This window comes from Gossypium hirsutum, unplaced genomic scaffold, assembly GCF_007990345.1.
Source record: "Gossypium hirsutum isolate 1008001.06 unplaced genomic scaffold, Gossypium_hirsutum_v2.1 scaffold_29, whole genome shotgun sequence".
NCBI classification, from domain to species: domain Eukaryota; kingdom Viridiplantae; phylum Streptophyta; class Magnoliopsida; order Malvales; family Malvaceae; genus Gossypium; species Gossypium hirsutum.
This window is the reverse complement of record NW_024402773.1, coordinates 50,001-67,500: the sequence shown is the minus strand read 5'-3', so window position 1 is coordinate 67,500 and position 17,500 is coordinate 50,001. Positions and strand designations below refer to the sequence as shown.

The following is a 17,500-nucleotide window of genomic DNA, read 5'->3' as shown; positions in this document are numbered from 1 at the left end:
GCCTACAAACTCAACTTACACCCCCAGTGAACTGTTGCCGTCAAAGGGACTTGGTACTGGGGTCACGGGCAGCTTCGAATACAGGCAAGGCCTTGGCAAGGCCAAGGCGCCGATGGGTCGCCGACTTGGGAGGCATAAGGCGTCCCTAACATGACGGGGGAGAATGGGCAAGCCAAGCTCGAGCCCATAGCAATGCATAAGCCAGCCCAAGAGATCTTTGCCCCATATAGGGAACCTGGTCCTGGAGTCGTTGGCTACATTTCTATGGGCACGGGCTTGACTGGTCGGAAAATCATCACCCCGACCACTAGCGCCGGCGATCAACCCACCACCGTTGATGAGTCATTGCGGGACTATCCGACCACCGTGGGGGCTACGGACGCACCCCACCTCGGGCTTGAGGGGGGCCACGTCGGGGGGCAGCGGATCTCTACCCCTTAAAAAGCTAAAAAAACTTCGTCAATCTGCTACCAGGAAACATTCGTATGTCTGAAACGGGGACACTTTTCTTTAGCCCACACATCCGAGGCACCAGGGTGCCCCTACTGCTCAAGGCACCCGCATATCCAACGTCCTAGGTTGCCTATGGTGTCCGAGGCTCCCGCACATCCAAGACCAAGGTGCCAATGCTGCTCGAGGCTCCCGCACATCCGAGGCAGCTAGGTGCCGATGGTGCCCGAGGCTCCCGCATGACCAAGGGCCTAGGTTACCGATGGTGCCCGAGGCTCCCGCACGACCAAGGGCCTAGGTTGCCGATGGTGTCCGAGGCTCCCGTACATCCAAGCACGAAGGTGCCGATGGCGCCCGAGGCTCCCGTACGATCAGGGGCCTATGTTGCTGATGGTGCCCAAGGCTCCCGCACGACCAATGGCCTAGGTGCCGATGGTGCCCGAGGCTCTCACACAACCAGGGGCCTAGGTTGCCGATGGTGCCCGAGGCTCTCGCACAACCAGGGGCCTAGGTTACCGATGGTGCCCAAGGCTCCCGCACGACCAGGGGCCTAGGTTACCGATGGTGTCTGAGGCTCCCGCACGACCAAGGGCCTAGGTTGCCAATGGTGTCCGAGGCTTCCGCATATCCAAGGGCCTAGATTGCCGATGGTGTCCGAGGCTCCCGCACATCCAAGGGCCTAGGTTGTCGATAGTGTCCGAGGCTCCCGTACGACCAAGGGCCTAGGTTGCAGATGGTGCCGAGGCTCTATTAAATACATCCCTTCCAGAAGTCAGGGTTTGTTGCACGTATTAGCTCTAGAATTACTACAGTTATCCGAGTAGCAAATACCATCAAACAAACTATAACTGATTGAATGAGCCATTCGCAGTTTCATAGTCTGAATTTGTTCATACTTACACATGCATGGCTTAATCTTTGAGACAAGCATATGACTACTGGTAGGATCAACCAAGTAGCATTCCTCCACGACGTCGGTACTGCATGGCACTCAACATGCCACTTGAGCAACGAAGAGGTCATAACAGAGCACGAGCATCGTCCGTATCAAGAGACAAAATGCATAGGCATCGAGAGACAAGGGCCTAAACCCTACTCTCAAAAATATTTTCCGCATCCGAAAGTACGATCGAGCACCAATGCACCGACGAGGCCACACCGATTTAAGGGGGCACACTCGGGACACAGGGCACGATTGTGGTCTACCACGCACCCCAAAGGGCACGAGATGGAGAAGGGACGGCAACACATCCATAATTCCATCTGGCTTAGGTACGCAACACAGGATCCCGATCGCACCCCTTGGGTTCAATTAGAACAAGGGGAGTCAATGAAGAGGAGTGCGGCTCGACAGTTCGATGCGGGTAGCATGGAGCCTGCCAATACACACAACCAAAACACCACTCATATGCCCATTGTGTACAAGTAGTAGCACCCACACACACCGGCCAACAACCTGCCCAACCAATGTATTGGTAGGGGAGCGGAAGGAATAATTAACGAGGGCACACCACAATTGCTTGGCACGAGAACTACGAGGGACAAAATCCCATTGGAACTTGGTCGAGTCAAGACCGAGCCTGCAACTCAACTTACGCCCCACCACCGTTGGTGAGTCATTGCGGAACAATCAGGCCCTCGTGGGGGTTTCGGACGCACCTCACCTCAGGTTGGAGGGGGGGCACGCCGAGGGGCAGCGGATCTCTACCCCTTAAAGAACTAAAAAAAACTTCGTCAATCTGCTACCAGGCAACATTCTTTTTTTTTGAAAGAAAAACGACCCAAAGGTCTACCTCATTTTATTGCATCTTTAAGAATAATATTATGGATATCCAAAGGATAATCCATATCAAAATACACATCACATTTATTCGTAATAGCTAAATTACACAAATAATCAGCTACAGTATTTCTATTACGATTTATCCATTTAATTTGGACCGCATGAAACTTTTTAAAGGCTTCGCACTCTTGCTTAATACGCTGGCCCAAGATGGTAATATCCTGCCTCCTCTTATTAACCTTGTTGACCAAAACAGCGCTGTCAGATTCCAGATTTAGCTGGGTCAATTTTAATTTTTTGGCTAACTTTATTCCTTCTTTAAACACCTCCAGCTCAGCCCAACCAACGTCCAAAGTTTCTTCCCTGAATTTATAGCATCCCCCCAAGACAAAACCATCGTGGTTCTAGCGATTGCGCCAAATCCACTGCATCCTTTCGAAACCGCAGTGTCAACATTCACTTTGATATAGCTATTTGGAGGCTTTTCCCAGCACTCGTTCATCTGAATCGGGGAGAAGACCGGAGGTTCAGTGAAATTAAAAATTCTAAAATCTTTACTTAAAATACGTGCCCTTTCCCAAATCATCACCGCGGCATCCATCTTTCCATTAAAAACCATATTGTTTCTATCATTCCAGCTATTCCAGAGAAGGGTTAAGAAGTCAGCAACAGCCTTATTATCGAACTCACGAAACACATCTTCGAGCCAGTCGATACAGTCAATGTAATCCCCATCCAGCAATCTGTTATTTAAACCTCCAGCTACAAGGACTTCACGAGCCTTGGAGCAGTCTTTCATCGCATGAATCAGCGTCTCTTCTCTGCTTTGGCATCTCGGGCAGGTATTATTAAACCCGTGGCGAATACGAGCAATATTATCAAAAGTTGGGAGGATATTGTGACCAATTCTCCAGCTAAAAATTTTAATCTTTGGGAGCATCTTTAATTTCCATATGGAGCGCCAAAAAAATCTATAGGGACCGAAACCAACTTTCTTAAGAATCATCCAGGAATACGCCGATTTGGTAGTATAAATGCCATGCGGATTTTGAATCCACGTCCTGGTATCTTTGATGCCGTTATGAGAAATGGGCAAATTACATATGCAGTCCCCCAAAGTATCACCATAAATCTCAATCACCCTCTCCCGTTTCCACCTCCTGTTTTCGTGGTCCCACAAGTCTTTGACCTTTCTCTCATTATTAGCAAAAGGAGACCGACACACCGACTCTCCTATAATGCCTTCCATCCCCCAATGGTCCCGTCTAAGATCAATCTTATTTCTATCGCCCACGTGCCATATAAAACCGTCTTTTAGCGCATCAACCGCCTTGGCTATGCTCTTCCAAGTGAAAGATGGTTTATCACTCTGTTTGTATCTAAACACGTCCCCATCCGGGAAATACTTGGCACTTAACACTTTGAAGCATAACGTATCCTGTTGAGTCATAAGCCTCCAAACCTGTCTGCCAAGAAGAGCCAAATTGAACAGATGTAAATCCCTAAAGCCCATGCCTCCCATTCCCTTCGGATAACACAATTTTTTCCACTTCATCATTGCCCACCCCCGTGCTTTGTCATTATTATTCCACCACATCTGTCCCATTTTAGAATGAAGGTCTTCGATAATGCCTTTAGGGGCCAGAAAAACAGAGAAAGCATACGTCGGAATAGCTTGAACAATGGCTTTGATAAAAACCTCTTTCCTTCCGTAAGATAACAAACGTTTTGACCACCTATTTATTCTGCAATTGCAACGATTAAGAATGTTAGTAAAAGCTAATGATTTTTTTCTACTAACAGGTAACAGTAACCCTAAGTAACTATCTAGCTTATCAACAATACGCATGCCAAGCATAGAGCTAAATAGTTGCCTTTGGGCCAACGGAGTATTCGGGCTAAACATAATCATAGATTTATCTTTATTAACCTCTTGACCCGAATCACCATTGAAGTTTGAAATAATATTCACAATTTTCTCTACATCCCTTTTTTTATTACGAATAAAAAGGAGTGCATCATCGACAAAAAAAAGGTGATTAATACGAGGCCCATTTATGCTAGCAGGAATTCCCTTAAGCACATTGTTTTTTTGAGCACGAATTAACATTTTTGAAAACGCTTCCATGCAAAATAAAAAAAGGTAAGGAGAGAGAGGATCCCCCTGTCTTAAGCCTCCTTCCGGTGCAATCGTCTCGGATAGGGTAGAATTTCATTTGACAACATAACGGACCGACCGAACGCATCTCATTATTTTAGTCACCCATTCATTTGCGTAGCCCATTTTTTTCATCACCTCTTCAATAAATTGCCACTCCACTCGATCGTACGCTTTGCTCATATCGAGCTTAATTACGAACCCCTTGTTTGGCCCGTTCTTTGTACTTTGGAGATAATGGACTAACTCATGGGCAATTAAAATGTTGTCGTGGATCATCCTCCCCAGAACAAAAGCGCTCTGATTTTGGCTAATGCATGACGGGAGTGTTTCCTTCAAGCGATTTGCGAGCACCTTGGCAACGATTTTATACACCACCCGAGAAAGACTGATCGGCCGATGGTGCCCGAGGCTCCAGCACGACCAAGGGCCTAGGTTGCCGATGGTGCCAGAGGCTCCCGCACATCTAGGTACCAAGGTGCCGATGGTGCCCAAAGCTCCCGTACGACCAAGGGCCTAGGTTGCCGATAGTGCCCGAGGTACCCGCACGACCAAGGACCTTGGTTGCCGATGGTGCCCGAGGCTCCCGCACATCCAAGCACCAAGGTGCCGATGGTGCCCGAGGCTCCCGCACGACCGAGGGCCTAGGTTGCTGATGGTGCCCGAGGCTCCCACACATCCAAGTACCAAGGTGCCAATGGTGTCCGAGGCTCTCGCACATCCAAGCACTAAGGTGCCGATGGTGCCCGAGGTTCCCGCACAACCAAGGGCCTAGGTTGCCGATGGTACCGAGGCTCTCGCACGACCAAGGGCGTAGGTTGCCGATGGTGCCTGGGGCTCTCGCACGATCAAGGGCTTAGGTTGCCGATGGTGCCCAAGGCTCCCGCACGACCAAGGGCCTAGGTTGCCGATGGTGCCCGAGGCTCCCGCACGACCAAGGGCCTAGGTTACCGATGGTGCCCAAAGTTTCCGCACATCAAAGCACCAAGGTACCGATGGTGTCCGAGGCTCCCGCACATCCAAGCATCAAGGTGCCGATGGTGCCCGAGGCTCCCGCACGACCAAGGGCCTAGGTTACCAATGGTGTCCGAGGCTCCCGCACATCCAAGCACTAAGGTGCCGATAGTGTCCGAGACTCCTTGGTTACCGATGGTATCCGAGGCTCTAGCACATCCAAGCACCAAGGTGCCGATGGTGTTCGAGGCTCCAACACATCCAAGCACCAAGGTGCCGATGGTGCCCGAGGCTCCCGCACGACCGAGGTCTTAGGTTGCCGATGGTGCCGAGGCTCTTGCACAACCAAGGGCCTAGGTTGCCGATGGTACCCGAGGCTCCCGCACGATCAAGGGCCTAGGTTGCCGATGGTGCTTGAGGCTCTCGCACGACTAAGGGCCTAGGTTGCCGATGGTGCCCGAGGCTCCCGCACGACCAAGGGACTAGGTTGCCAATGGTGTGAGGCTCTCGCACATCCAAGCACCAAGGTGCCGATGGTGCCCGAGGCTCCTGCACAACCAAGGGCCTAGTTTACCGATAGTGTTCGAGGCTCTCGCACATCAGAGGCACCAAGGTGCCGATGCTGCTCGAGGCTCCCGCACATCAGAGCACCAAGGTGCCGATGCTACTCGAGGCTCTTGCACCACTGACGTCCTAGGTTGCCGATGGCATCCAAGGCTCCAGCACGTCCAAGCAGCAATGTGTCGATGCTTCGGCACCATCGACATCCTAGGTTACCAATGGTGCCTGATGCTCCGGCGCGGCCAACGGCCCAAGGTGCCGGAGGCTCTTGTTCCAAAAGGGGAGGGACCGGGATGATTCAAAAAGGGAGGGACATGGGGGAGGGACCGGGATGACTCGTAGCATTGTTTTCTATATTCTGGGATGGCTCACCCGAGTACTACCGAGAAAGCTCGCTGGAGCACTGCCGGAATAGATCGCCAGAGCACCGCCGTGAACCTAACCGGCGATGGGGGGCACCGACGTCTGGGCATGAGATGGGCATAGGCAGTGCCCTGTACAACCCCTGTTCGCTCAATATCACCTCCCCCTAAAGAGCTAAAAAACTTGGTCAATGTGCTACCAGGCGACATTCTTTTTTTTTGAACAAAAAATGACCACACGGGTCAGCACACTTTTATTCAGTAACATCACAAATTACAGCATCATGGATTTTTTACGGATAATCCATATCAAAAAAATAACTTTTGGTCTCACGCAATATTTTTTTACAAATTAAATGGGCTACACTATTACAATACCGTTCGGTCCAACATAATTTGGCCGATTAAAAAATTGTGAAAGCTGCAGTGCATTCCTTAATCCTTGCACCTAGGATAGTGACGTCATTGTCTAAATTGTTGAATCTGTTGACCAGCCCAGCATTATCTATCTCAAAGAGAACATCTTCTCTCAAATTTAATTTGCGCGCCAGGTTTATGCTTTCCTTAAAGGCCACGCACTCAGCCTCTTCCACGGATAGTCTTCCCTCTTTAAAGCCTCCACCGCCCCCAACAACGAAGCCTTCTTCATCTCTTGCGACCGTCCCATACCCGATTCTATTTTCACCAACTGTAGCATCGAAGTTTATTTTTATAAATCCCTTTAGAGGTTTAATCCACTTCTTCTTCCCATTATTTTGTAAGATTAATGGTTCATTCAACATATTATAGATTTGGAATTCCTTGCTCAAGTTGCTACCTCTTTCCCATATTAGTGCGCCTTCTCCTCTTTTCCTCTGAAGATGAAATTATTTCTATTATTCCAACAGTTCCATAAAATTGTTATTAGGTCGGCCATAGCTCTCTTGTCAAGGACATGCATCAAATCTTCCAACCAATCGATGCAATGATCATACGGTTTAGAGATAAAGCTCCTGGACCAGACTCCTATCGACAAAACTTCTCTCGACGTTGGGTAGTCTCTTAGCACATGTAGTAAAGTTTCGGTTTCAGCATCACATCTTGGACACCTCTTGTTAACGCCAAGTCTGATGGAGGCTATTTTTCCATTTGTAGGAAGAACTTCATGTCCCACACGCCATGTAAAAACACGGATCTTCGGTAGGGTATCGAGTTTCCATAGCGCTCTTCAAAAAAATTTGTGAGGGCTATATCCCATTTCTTTTAACAACATCTATGAGTAGGCCGAATTCGAAGTAAAGCACCCGTGGGTATTGTGAAACTATATTATTTTATCTTCCTGACCCACATCTCCAATAGGGATGTCGCAAATCTTAACACTCCAGTCTTACCTGTACACTTGCTTTGCTTTATTCACATCTTAACTTCTCCTATCCACGTGCCAGAGATCTTTCACGCTCTTTACACATTGGTTTAGAGTGTTGCTTATGACCACGTCTCCATTAAGCCCTTCCATTCCCCAATTGTCAGCCCGAATATTTATCTTCTCGCCATTACCAACCCGCCACCCAAAGCCATCTTTAAAGAAATCCACCGCTGCCGCAATACTTGACCAAGTGAAGGACGCTTTGTCCACCTTTTTAGCATGGAAAATATTTCCATCAGGGAAGTACTTCGAGGATAGCACTTTGAAACAAAGAGAATCTATATTGTTTAGGAGTCTCTACACTTGACGCCCTAAGAGAGCAAGGTTGAACAAACGAACATCTCTGAATCCAAGGCCTCCCATACCTTTCGATTTGCACAATGATTTCCATGGGATCATTGTCCAAAATCTTCCTTTATCTTTTCCCGACCACCATGTTTTGCTTAGCATGGCCTGAATGTCCTCGATAATGCCTTTAGGAGCCAAAAAAATTGACATAGCGTACGTAGGAATAGATTGAAGAACAACTTTAATGAAGACTTCTTTGCCCCCAAAAGATAGTAGCCTTTTTGTCCAGCTGTTGATCCTGCAAGATAGTTTGTTAGTAATGTCTTTGAAAGCCTCTGTTTTCTTCTTACCAATAGGAATAGGAAGGCCTAGATAATTGTTTAATTTTTCCACCACCAGCATGCCTAACAGATCACTAAAAATTGTTCTTTGGGCCCTTGGAGTGTTGGGACTAAATGAGACCATTGACTTTTCAAAGTTTATTTCTTGACCTGAAATGTTAGAAAAAGTATTAAGCATATTTACAAGACATTCGATATCGCTCCTTTTATTCCTGACGAACAGAAGCGCATCATCGGCAAAGAACAGATGATTTAATCTAGGGTCATCCCTACTATCCTGGATGCCTCTTAAAGTGTTGTTCTCTTGAGCATGGATAAGCATTCTAGAGAATGCTACCATACAAAATAAAAACAAATAAGGGGAGAGGGGATCCCCTTGACGGAGACCCCTCTCGGGGATAAAAATATCAGATAGAATATTATTGCATTTAACAGTATACGTAACTGAGCGAACGCATTCCATAATTTTGGCAATCCACTTTTCCTCAAATCCCATCTTCTTCATAACTTGTTCAATGAAGTTCCACTCTACTCGGTCATATGCTTTGCTCATGTCGAGCTTGACCACGAATCCTTTGTTGGGGCCGTTTTTAGAACTTTGAAGATAATGGAAGAGCTCATGTGCGATCAAAATATTATCATGTATCATCCTCCCTGGCACAAACGCGCTTTGATTTTGGCTAATGCAACTGGGCAAGACAGCTTTTACCCGATTATCTTGTAGACAAACCTGCAAAGGCTGATAGGGCGGAAATTAGTGAGCTCACATAGATTTTTAATTTTGGGAATTAAAATAATCATAGTATCATTAAGACTAGAGATATTTTTGTTCCCATTTAGAACATCCAGACAGTAGCTAATAGTATCATTTCCCACGATGTCCCAGTGATGCTTAAAAAAATTTCCCGATAACCCATCGATTCCTGGGGCTTTATTAGGATCCATCTGCTTAATAGCCTGAAGGACCTCCTTCTCCGTGTAGTCCATATTAAGCCATTTATTTGTTTCCCTTGTTATACACTCCTGAATATACCCCATCTCCTGGATATTAGCATTTTGACCGTTTGACCGAAACAGTCTCACAAAATAATCTTTAGCCACCTTGCTTATATCCTTGCTATTCGTCACCCACTTCCCTTCCGCGTCTTTAAGCTTCTCTATATTATTCTTTTTTAGCCGACCTGTGGCTTTAGCATGGAAATTCCTAGTATTTTGATCTCCCTCCCTAAGCCATTTTGACCGAGACCTTTATGCCCAGTAACTTTCTTCCCTCGCATAGAGAAAGTCAAGCCTTCTCCGAGTCTCCTTCAACGTCCACCCACTTTCCTCTTTGCTCGTAGAATCAATGATCTAGTTAATTTGTTTCTCCAAGTTTTGCATGTCTCTCTTCAATTTACCATATTTCTTACTCTGGCAAGGACCAAGGGCCGACCTAACTCTTTCGATCTTCTCACCAATATCAATAGCATCCCTGTTCCAAGCTCTTTTGATAACGTTTTTTGCTTCCACATCACCCGCCCAACAAACTTCAAACTTGAAACTCAACCTGTTGTCTTTTGGGCATTCTTTCGGTTTCCGGCCCAATAAGTTTAAGATAATTGCGTCATGATCCGACTAGGTTTGTCTCACCACTTTGGTAGCAATGAAAGGAAATTTTTCAATCACTGAAACCGAGCTAATAAATCTGTCAAGTCTTTCCTTTATCAACCCCTCACCACTCCTATTATTCACCCATGTAAACCACCCACTGTCAGGTTTAATATCCACAAGAGCCAGTTCGTCCGTGACTTCTTTAAACTCATTCATTTTCGCCCTCACACCCCTACGTCCACCTTCTTTTTCACCATCGTTCAAAAAAGCATTAAAATCTCGCCCGACAATCCACTCCTCCCTAACGGACTCTCCAACCCTCCGCAAAATATCCCATGAGATGCTTCTAAGATTCGGGTTCGCATGCCCATAAAATCCCGTAACCCTTATATTTTTGTTGTTCTCCAGTTTTACCATTGAATCAATGTGATGCTTAGAGTAGTTTTGAATAGAGACATTCATCCCATCCCTCCACATCAGCGTAAGACCCCCACTCTGCCCTTCTGAATTAACAGCTAATTTATTCTGCAACCTGCATTTGTTTTGGACTCTACGAAAATCATTGGCAGGCATTTGTTGAAGACACCCTCGAGACTGCTTCCTTTAATGAGTTTAAAATTGCCAGGGAGACTAATGACCACTTTTATCTTAGTCGCCTCCCTCAACCTCATCAAGAACCGTCCCAAGAAGAATGAGGCAGAAGCCCAAAATCTGCCACCAGGAAGAGAGCAACAAAACAGCCAAAGAACCTGCAACAAAACACGACAACAAGAGAGAACGACGGAGACCCAAAGCAAATCAAAATAACCTATAACTCCCAGTCAACATACAACGACCAACACCACCCATTAAACCCCCATCCCTGAGCATCAAGAAGAGGTGAACTTGCAAGAAAACACCAAAGACTACAGCAGGAATCCAACAGAACCAAGAAACCCAAAAACTAATAGCTACTTGAAAATAAAACAGCATAAATCAAACCAGATAGATAAAATAATTAAAACAGATAATCTACATTCATTTTATGCCTGTTAAGACATAAAGAAACCCTCAGATTGAATAACATTAAAAAGTCAAAGAAAATAAGAATGCCATTAATGGAATGCATGCAAGACGATGCAAAGCCATGCAAGATACGTGCAAAACCCATGCAACCCCTCGAACGAACAGAAAACCAATAAAAAAGATGAACAAATCAAAAGAAACGACAAAACCTTATTGCTTCCAATGAAACAATCCCATCAACAACAGGATCTGACATCCCTAGAAAAATCGTGACGAACCACGTATAGATCGTCCGTACTACCTCGAATGGCCCGCCACCGCTAAACAATTAACGAAGCAAGAATTCCTTGTACATGCAAAGCAACGACCGTCGAAAAACAAAGAACCCCTCTGAAAAACCCCCACTTAACGACAGACTTTAACAGCAACCTGTCACATAGGTCCACCGGCACCGCATTTCCACCGAACGCATTTCCACCGAAGAACGATACAAAATTAAAATAAAATAAAACCAAAAGCAAAGAGACACTCAACACCTCAAAACTGCCATAAAATTCAAATAATAATAGGCAGACACACAATCGAAAAACAAGAAGAAAAATCGCTTGAATCTTGGAGAAAAAATTCAAACGTGCGCTACTGCTGCTACGCTACCAGTCTGCTACCAGGCGACATTTTTTTTTTTTGATAGAAAACGACCCAAAGGTCAAACTCATTTTATTGCATCATTTAAGACTAACTTATGAATATCCGGGGGATAATCCATGTTAAAATTCATAGTACATAAATTGGTCAAAGCCAAAAAACAAAGTTTATCCGCAACTTTATTACAACAGCGCGGAGCCCACTTACAAGTGAAACTAATAAACAGAACTAGCTCCCTGTGAATCTCCCGCATGCGATGGCCGAAAGTCGTCAAGTCACTGTCCCGTTTATTATAGCAGTTAATAAGGCTGACGCAATCCGTCTCTAACTCCACCTTATTCCAACACATTGACCGGGCAAAAAGGATACTCTCTTTCAGTGCCAACATCTCCGCCCAATCACTTCGCCCCTCCTTATCCACCACGCCCATCCGACCTCCCAAAACAAAGCCGTCAAAGTCCCTAGCCACCAACCTAAAATACATATTTTTGCCCTTGGCAGAGGCATCAAAATTAATTTTTATGCAACCCTGCACAGGTTTTCTCCATGCTTTATCCTCTATCTTACGCGGCAAAATAGGCTCTTCTAGCAGGTTGAAGATGCGGAAGTCGTGGCTCAACGAAGCAGCTCTCTCCCAAATCGTCTTAGCCCCTTCGTCCTCTCCACGAAAAATACGATTATTCCTGCTATTCCAGATGTTCCACAAGACAGTAATGAAGTCGGACAGGGCCTTCTTATCCAACAGATGCGCTGCTCCTTCAATCCAGTCACTGCACCGAAAATAGTCTCCCTCCAGTAAGGTATTGTTAAGACCACCATACTCTAACACCGCTCTAGCCATCAGACAATTTTTTAAAGCATGAATCAGAGTCTCCTTCTCCAGCCCGCACCTCGGGCAATTACTATCGAAGCCACTGCGAATGCTAGCTATTTTCTCGTTCGTAGGGAGGAGCTTGTGGCAACGCCAGCAAAAAATCCTAATCTTAGGAAGGGTATGAAGCTTCCACGTAAGCTGCCAAAAGACACGATGAGGACCATACCCTACATGCTTAAGGGTCAACCAAGAATAAGCTGACTTCGTCGTGTAAGAGCCGCTGGGGTTGTAAAACCAAATAAGCCTATCGTCCGGACCATTATGGATAATGGGAATTTTACAGATCTGGTCCCCTAAGTAATCACTGTAAATCTCCTTAACCCTTGTCTCCTGCCAGCGGTCCCTGCTCTCTTTCAACAGCTCACACACATTATTCTCCCGGACCCACCTCTTATCAAGCCGAATGGAGTCACCATCCAGCATAGAGTCTCTTTGCAGTTGATAAGACGCCAGACTTGCTGACCAAGGAGGGCCACATTAAAACGCCGGAGATCCCTAAAGCCAAGACCCCCCATTCCTTTTGGATGGCACAATCAGTCCCAAGCCATCATATTCCAACCTCTGTTATTTCCCTTTCCCCCCACCAAACGCGCCTAATCAAAGCTTGGATCTCCTCAAAAACACCCTCAGGAGCAAAAAACACCGAGAACGCATAGGTAGGAATTGACTGAAGAATGGACTTGACAAAAATTTCCTTGCTACCGTTAGACAATAACCATTTTGACCAACTATTAATCCTTTTAGCCACCCGATCAATAATGCCCTGAAAAGCTGCTGACTTCTTCTTCCCAATCGGGATAGGCAGACCAATGTAACCATCCAAGTTAGCCACCACCTTCAATTTAAGCAAACCACTCAAAATTGCTTGTTGAGAATCAGGGGTGTTAGGACTAAAGTAAACCATGGATTTGTCCAAATTGACCCTTTGGCACGACATTCTCTCGAATGATTCCAGAATTTCAGTGAACGCCTCCACCTCCTTTTGATTATTCCTAACAAACAAAAGCGCATCATTAGCAAAAAATAGATGGTTAATCCAAGGGCCCTGCCTACTAGCCCGAACGCCTTTAATATTTTTAAGCTCTTGGGCATAGAGCAACATACGAGATAAAGCATCCATACAAAACAAAAACAAATAAGGGGACAAAGGGTACCCTTGACGAAGACCCCTCTCTCGGATAATAACATCGGACAGAGTCGTATTATATTTAACTCTATACCGGACAGTGTACACACAATCCATAATCCTAGAGATCCAAACATTAGAAAAACCCATTTTAGTCATCACTTTCTCAAGAAAACTCCACTCCACTCGATCATAGGCCTTGCTCATGTCGAGCTTGACCACGCAACCCTTGTTCGGACCATTCTTGGAGCTACGAGATAGTGCATGAGCTCGTGGGTGACTAAAACATTGTCATGGATCATCCGGTTGGGAACAAAGGCACTCTGGTTTTGGTTAATGCACATGGGGAGGACCTCTTTAAGCCTATTCGCCAGGGTCTTAGAAACCATCTTGTAAATCACCCTGCAAAGATTGATCAGGCGAGAGTTAGCCATATCACACGGGTTCATAATTTTAGGGATCAAAACAATCAAAGTCTCATTGATACACTCGGTGCTCTTAGAGCCCTTCAGGATATCGTGGCATAAACTAAGAACATCACCCCCCACCGTAGGCCAATGTTCCTTAAAGAAGCTCCCTGAAAGCCCGTCAAGCGCCGGGGCCTTACGAGGATCCATCTGCTTGAAGGCCATCATGATCTCCTCATCCGTAAACTCTCTGTTCAACCTTCTATTCATATCCTCATTGATACAGACGGGGACATAATGAAGATCATTCTATTCAGCTTATCGTCATGCCAAACACCATGCGCATCCTTAAGCCTCTCAATGTTGTTCTTTTTTCTACGCCCCGAAGCCCAAACGTGGAAGAACCGCGTGTTCCTATCCCCTTCCTTCAGCCATTGGAAGCGCACCCTATGCACCCAATATTTTTCCTCCATATTGTAACAACTGCCCAGTTTTACCCGCGCGCTTTTAAGGAGGCTCATGGAACCTTCATTCGTGGGGCCATCCATAATCTCGTTAATCTCCTTCTCCAAACTTTTAATATTATGCTTCATCCCTTTATACCGCTTATATTGCCACGGGCCCAGTTTGTCCCAAATACTCTCCATCTTCTCCATCGCATTACACCCCCCATCAGACTAAATGCATTTGATTATATCTTTAGCCTCATCCTCCTTACCCCAACAAGGATCATATCTAAACCACACACGATGATCAACACCCTTGTCCTTAGGTTTACTTCCGTTCGTGTCCATAAGAATAACTTCATGATCGGGCTTAGACTGGCGCACAATATTAGCCAAAAGGAAAGGCATCTTTTCCATAGCAACCTCAGATATAGCAAACCGATCCAACCTCTCCTTAACAAGCCTAGTGCCATCTCTGTTATTAGTCCAAGTGAACCAGCCATTGCAAGTCTTGACATCGGTCAAGTTTAACTCTTCCAAGAAATCACTAAACTCATCCAGCTGGATCTTAGGCCTCCTACGCCCACCCTCCTTCTCAGAATTATTTAAAATGGGGTTAAAATCGCCTCCCACGATCTAAGCTTCATTAACCATACTCTGCACCCTCCGCAGCATGTTCCAGGCTTGTTACCTTAAGCTAGGATTAGTCTGGCCATAAAAGCCCGTGAACCTCAACCTTTCTCCATCGTCTATGCTAACCACCGATTCGATGTGGAACTTAGAGTAGCTTTGCACCTCAACATTCACGCCCTCCCTCCAAAGCAGAGCCAACCCGCCACTTTTCCCCTCCGAACTAACAGCTAAGCAACCGTCCATCCTGCAAACAGTTCGAATACGTTTTAAACTATTAGACTGAATTTTTGTCTCACAAAGAAACACCATGTCAGGAACATTAGCAACGAGGAGTTGCTTGAACTCTTGAACTGTCGCCGGGTTCCCAACCCCATGACAGACGTTCCAGCTAAAAATTTTCATGGCTCTTGGCGGGGCTGATTGCCAGCGACCGCCTTAAAAGGTGAAGTATTTTCCAACAGCTTCCTCTTGACAATTCTAATAGGGCTCTCATCCATATGTTCGCCGTTTGATCCCCTGTGTCGTTTTTGTTTGCTTTTAAATCTCCCTTGTCCATCCCTCATGGTCTTATGGACTCTTCTTTCTAATGGGGAGGTAGACATTGACTCCTCTTCGCAGGCTTTCTCCTTCCCCTTAGCACCATGCTGCTCACATTCTTCCCTCGAGTTAGACAATCTCTCCTCATTCTCTTCATTCACACGGGGTCTTGATTTTACCAATTCCACCCCGTTTCTTCTCAGACCCCTCTCTTGGATTGGAGTCACTATAGGTGCCCTCATCCAGCTTCCATACTGAAGATTTGAATCATTCAACTCCATGCCTCCCTTATTGTTATTACACAGTTTAAGAGTGTGACCTATCAACCCGCAGATATAGCAGAAATCTGAAAGCCTTTCATACTTGATCACCCCTATCCTTTCCCCTCTATCTTTATCAACAATTCGGACCACTCTCCTCAAGGGTTTTAATATATCGATCTTGACTTTAATCCTCATGAATTCAGTCCATCCTCCAAATCGATCCTTCCAGTCAATTGCCACCAGCTCCCCTAGAGCATTCCCAACATCAATAGCCATTTGACGATCCATAAACTCTAAAGGCATGTTATAGATTCTCAGCCAGAACGGCGACATCCTAAAATCATACAACTCAAAACCCTTCCCTTTTTCAAAAGGCAGCATTGAGAAAAGACTTCGATCAAAAAGCCAAGGCCCCAGGTTTAAGATACGACTTCGGTCCTCCAAGCACCCAAACTTAACGATCACAACTCCTTCTTTCAGGGCTACAAAGTCAACTTCCTCCTTTGCATACCAAAGCAAACGGAAAACCCTATACATCGCTTCTCTGTTTGGAGTCTCGGTCGCCATAATCTTACCCACCGCCCAAGATTCAAACCCTTGCATATTTTTATCGCCATTTGTGCTAATAACTTGCCTCGATTCGTCCTCCCAGAATTTTAGCCTCGCTAAAAGCTCGTTTATCTCCTCCGTCAACATTGTCAAATCGTCTTCTGTCCTTTCTGCCATAACAACAGCCAAGAGCAAAAGCCAAAACCAGGCGAAAAGAAGAAGATAGAATCGCCAAGAAAACAACCACACGAACCTAGGGACGTGCACACCAAAAGAAAGATAGGTAGCCACAAACCAAAGAATCCACCACAATGCCCACGAAAAAGAAAATAGACAAAAAAAAAACTAAAACGTAGAAACCCAGCGCAAACAAAACCCAAAAAGAAGGCAACAAAGCAGGCAATCAAACACAAAACGAGAAAGAAGAAGAAACCACGACGCGAGTCACCCCAGACGAAAAGCAGTCACAGATACAGAAAGAAACCCACCAAGAAACAAAAAAGATACTCACCGAAGACGGAAAAATGAAAAACAGCCAAACTAAGAAAGTAAAATAAAAAACAGCGGACGCAGACCACATAAAACCCTCATGCATGAACCATGCAGCTTGTACGTATAGATAGCAAAAGAAAAACCCTTTTTTCATGCAGATACATCTTAACATGGATGTAGAAGTCAAAGAAAATTAAATTTTTTGGCCTCCATGTGGCCCTCAAAAATCCAACATCAAGAAGCAGAAACTCATGCAAAAGACCAAACGTACACAAAAACCAAGAAAAGTCAAGACAACTAAAAAAAACCAACGCGAAAGGAAATGGACCAAATCACCACGAAAATTCAAACGAGTAGCCCTGCAGAGAAGACGTCTTGTCTAGCCAGAAGCACTCCCAGACCCGATCACATCAAACAGGAAATACTGTACCTCCACCGAACGAAACAAAAATATAAGAACAAACAAAACAAAAAATCACACCAAAATCAACGCACTCAGAAACCTCAAAACTACCATAATATTTGAAGGAATAAGGCAGACACACAACCGAAAAAGCAAGAAAGCAAAACGCCCGAATCTTGGAAAAAAAACACAAACACGCTGCTACAATTCTACTGCGTATTAGAGTCC

The 17,500-nt window shown here is 45.6% G+C and overlaps 1 protein-coding gene across 1 annotated transcript; it reads right to left on the bottom strand.

Annotated features, from left to right (window-relative positions):
- Positions 1-12,700: 12,700 nt before the first annotated feature.
- Positions 12,701-14,011, bottom strand: LOC121226125 (uncharacterized). Its single transcript, XM_041110278.1, has 2 exons — positions 13,571-14,011; positions 12,701-13,408 (listed from the first exon to the last, which is right to left on the bottom strand). The coding sequence occupies exons 1-2, from the start codon at positions 13,747-13,749 to the stop codon at positions 12,964-12,966; spliced, it is 624 nt and encodes a 207-aa protein (XP_040966212.1). The 5' UTR covers positions 13,750-14,011; the 3' UTR covers positions 12,701-12,963.
- Positions 14,012-17,500: the final 3,489 nt, after the last annotated feature.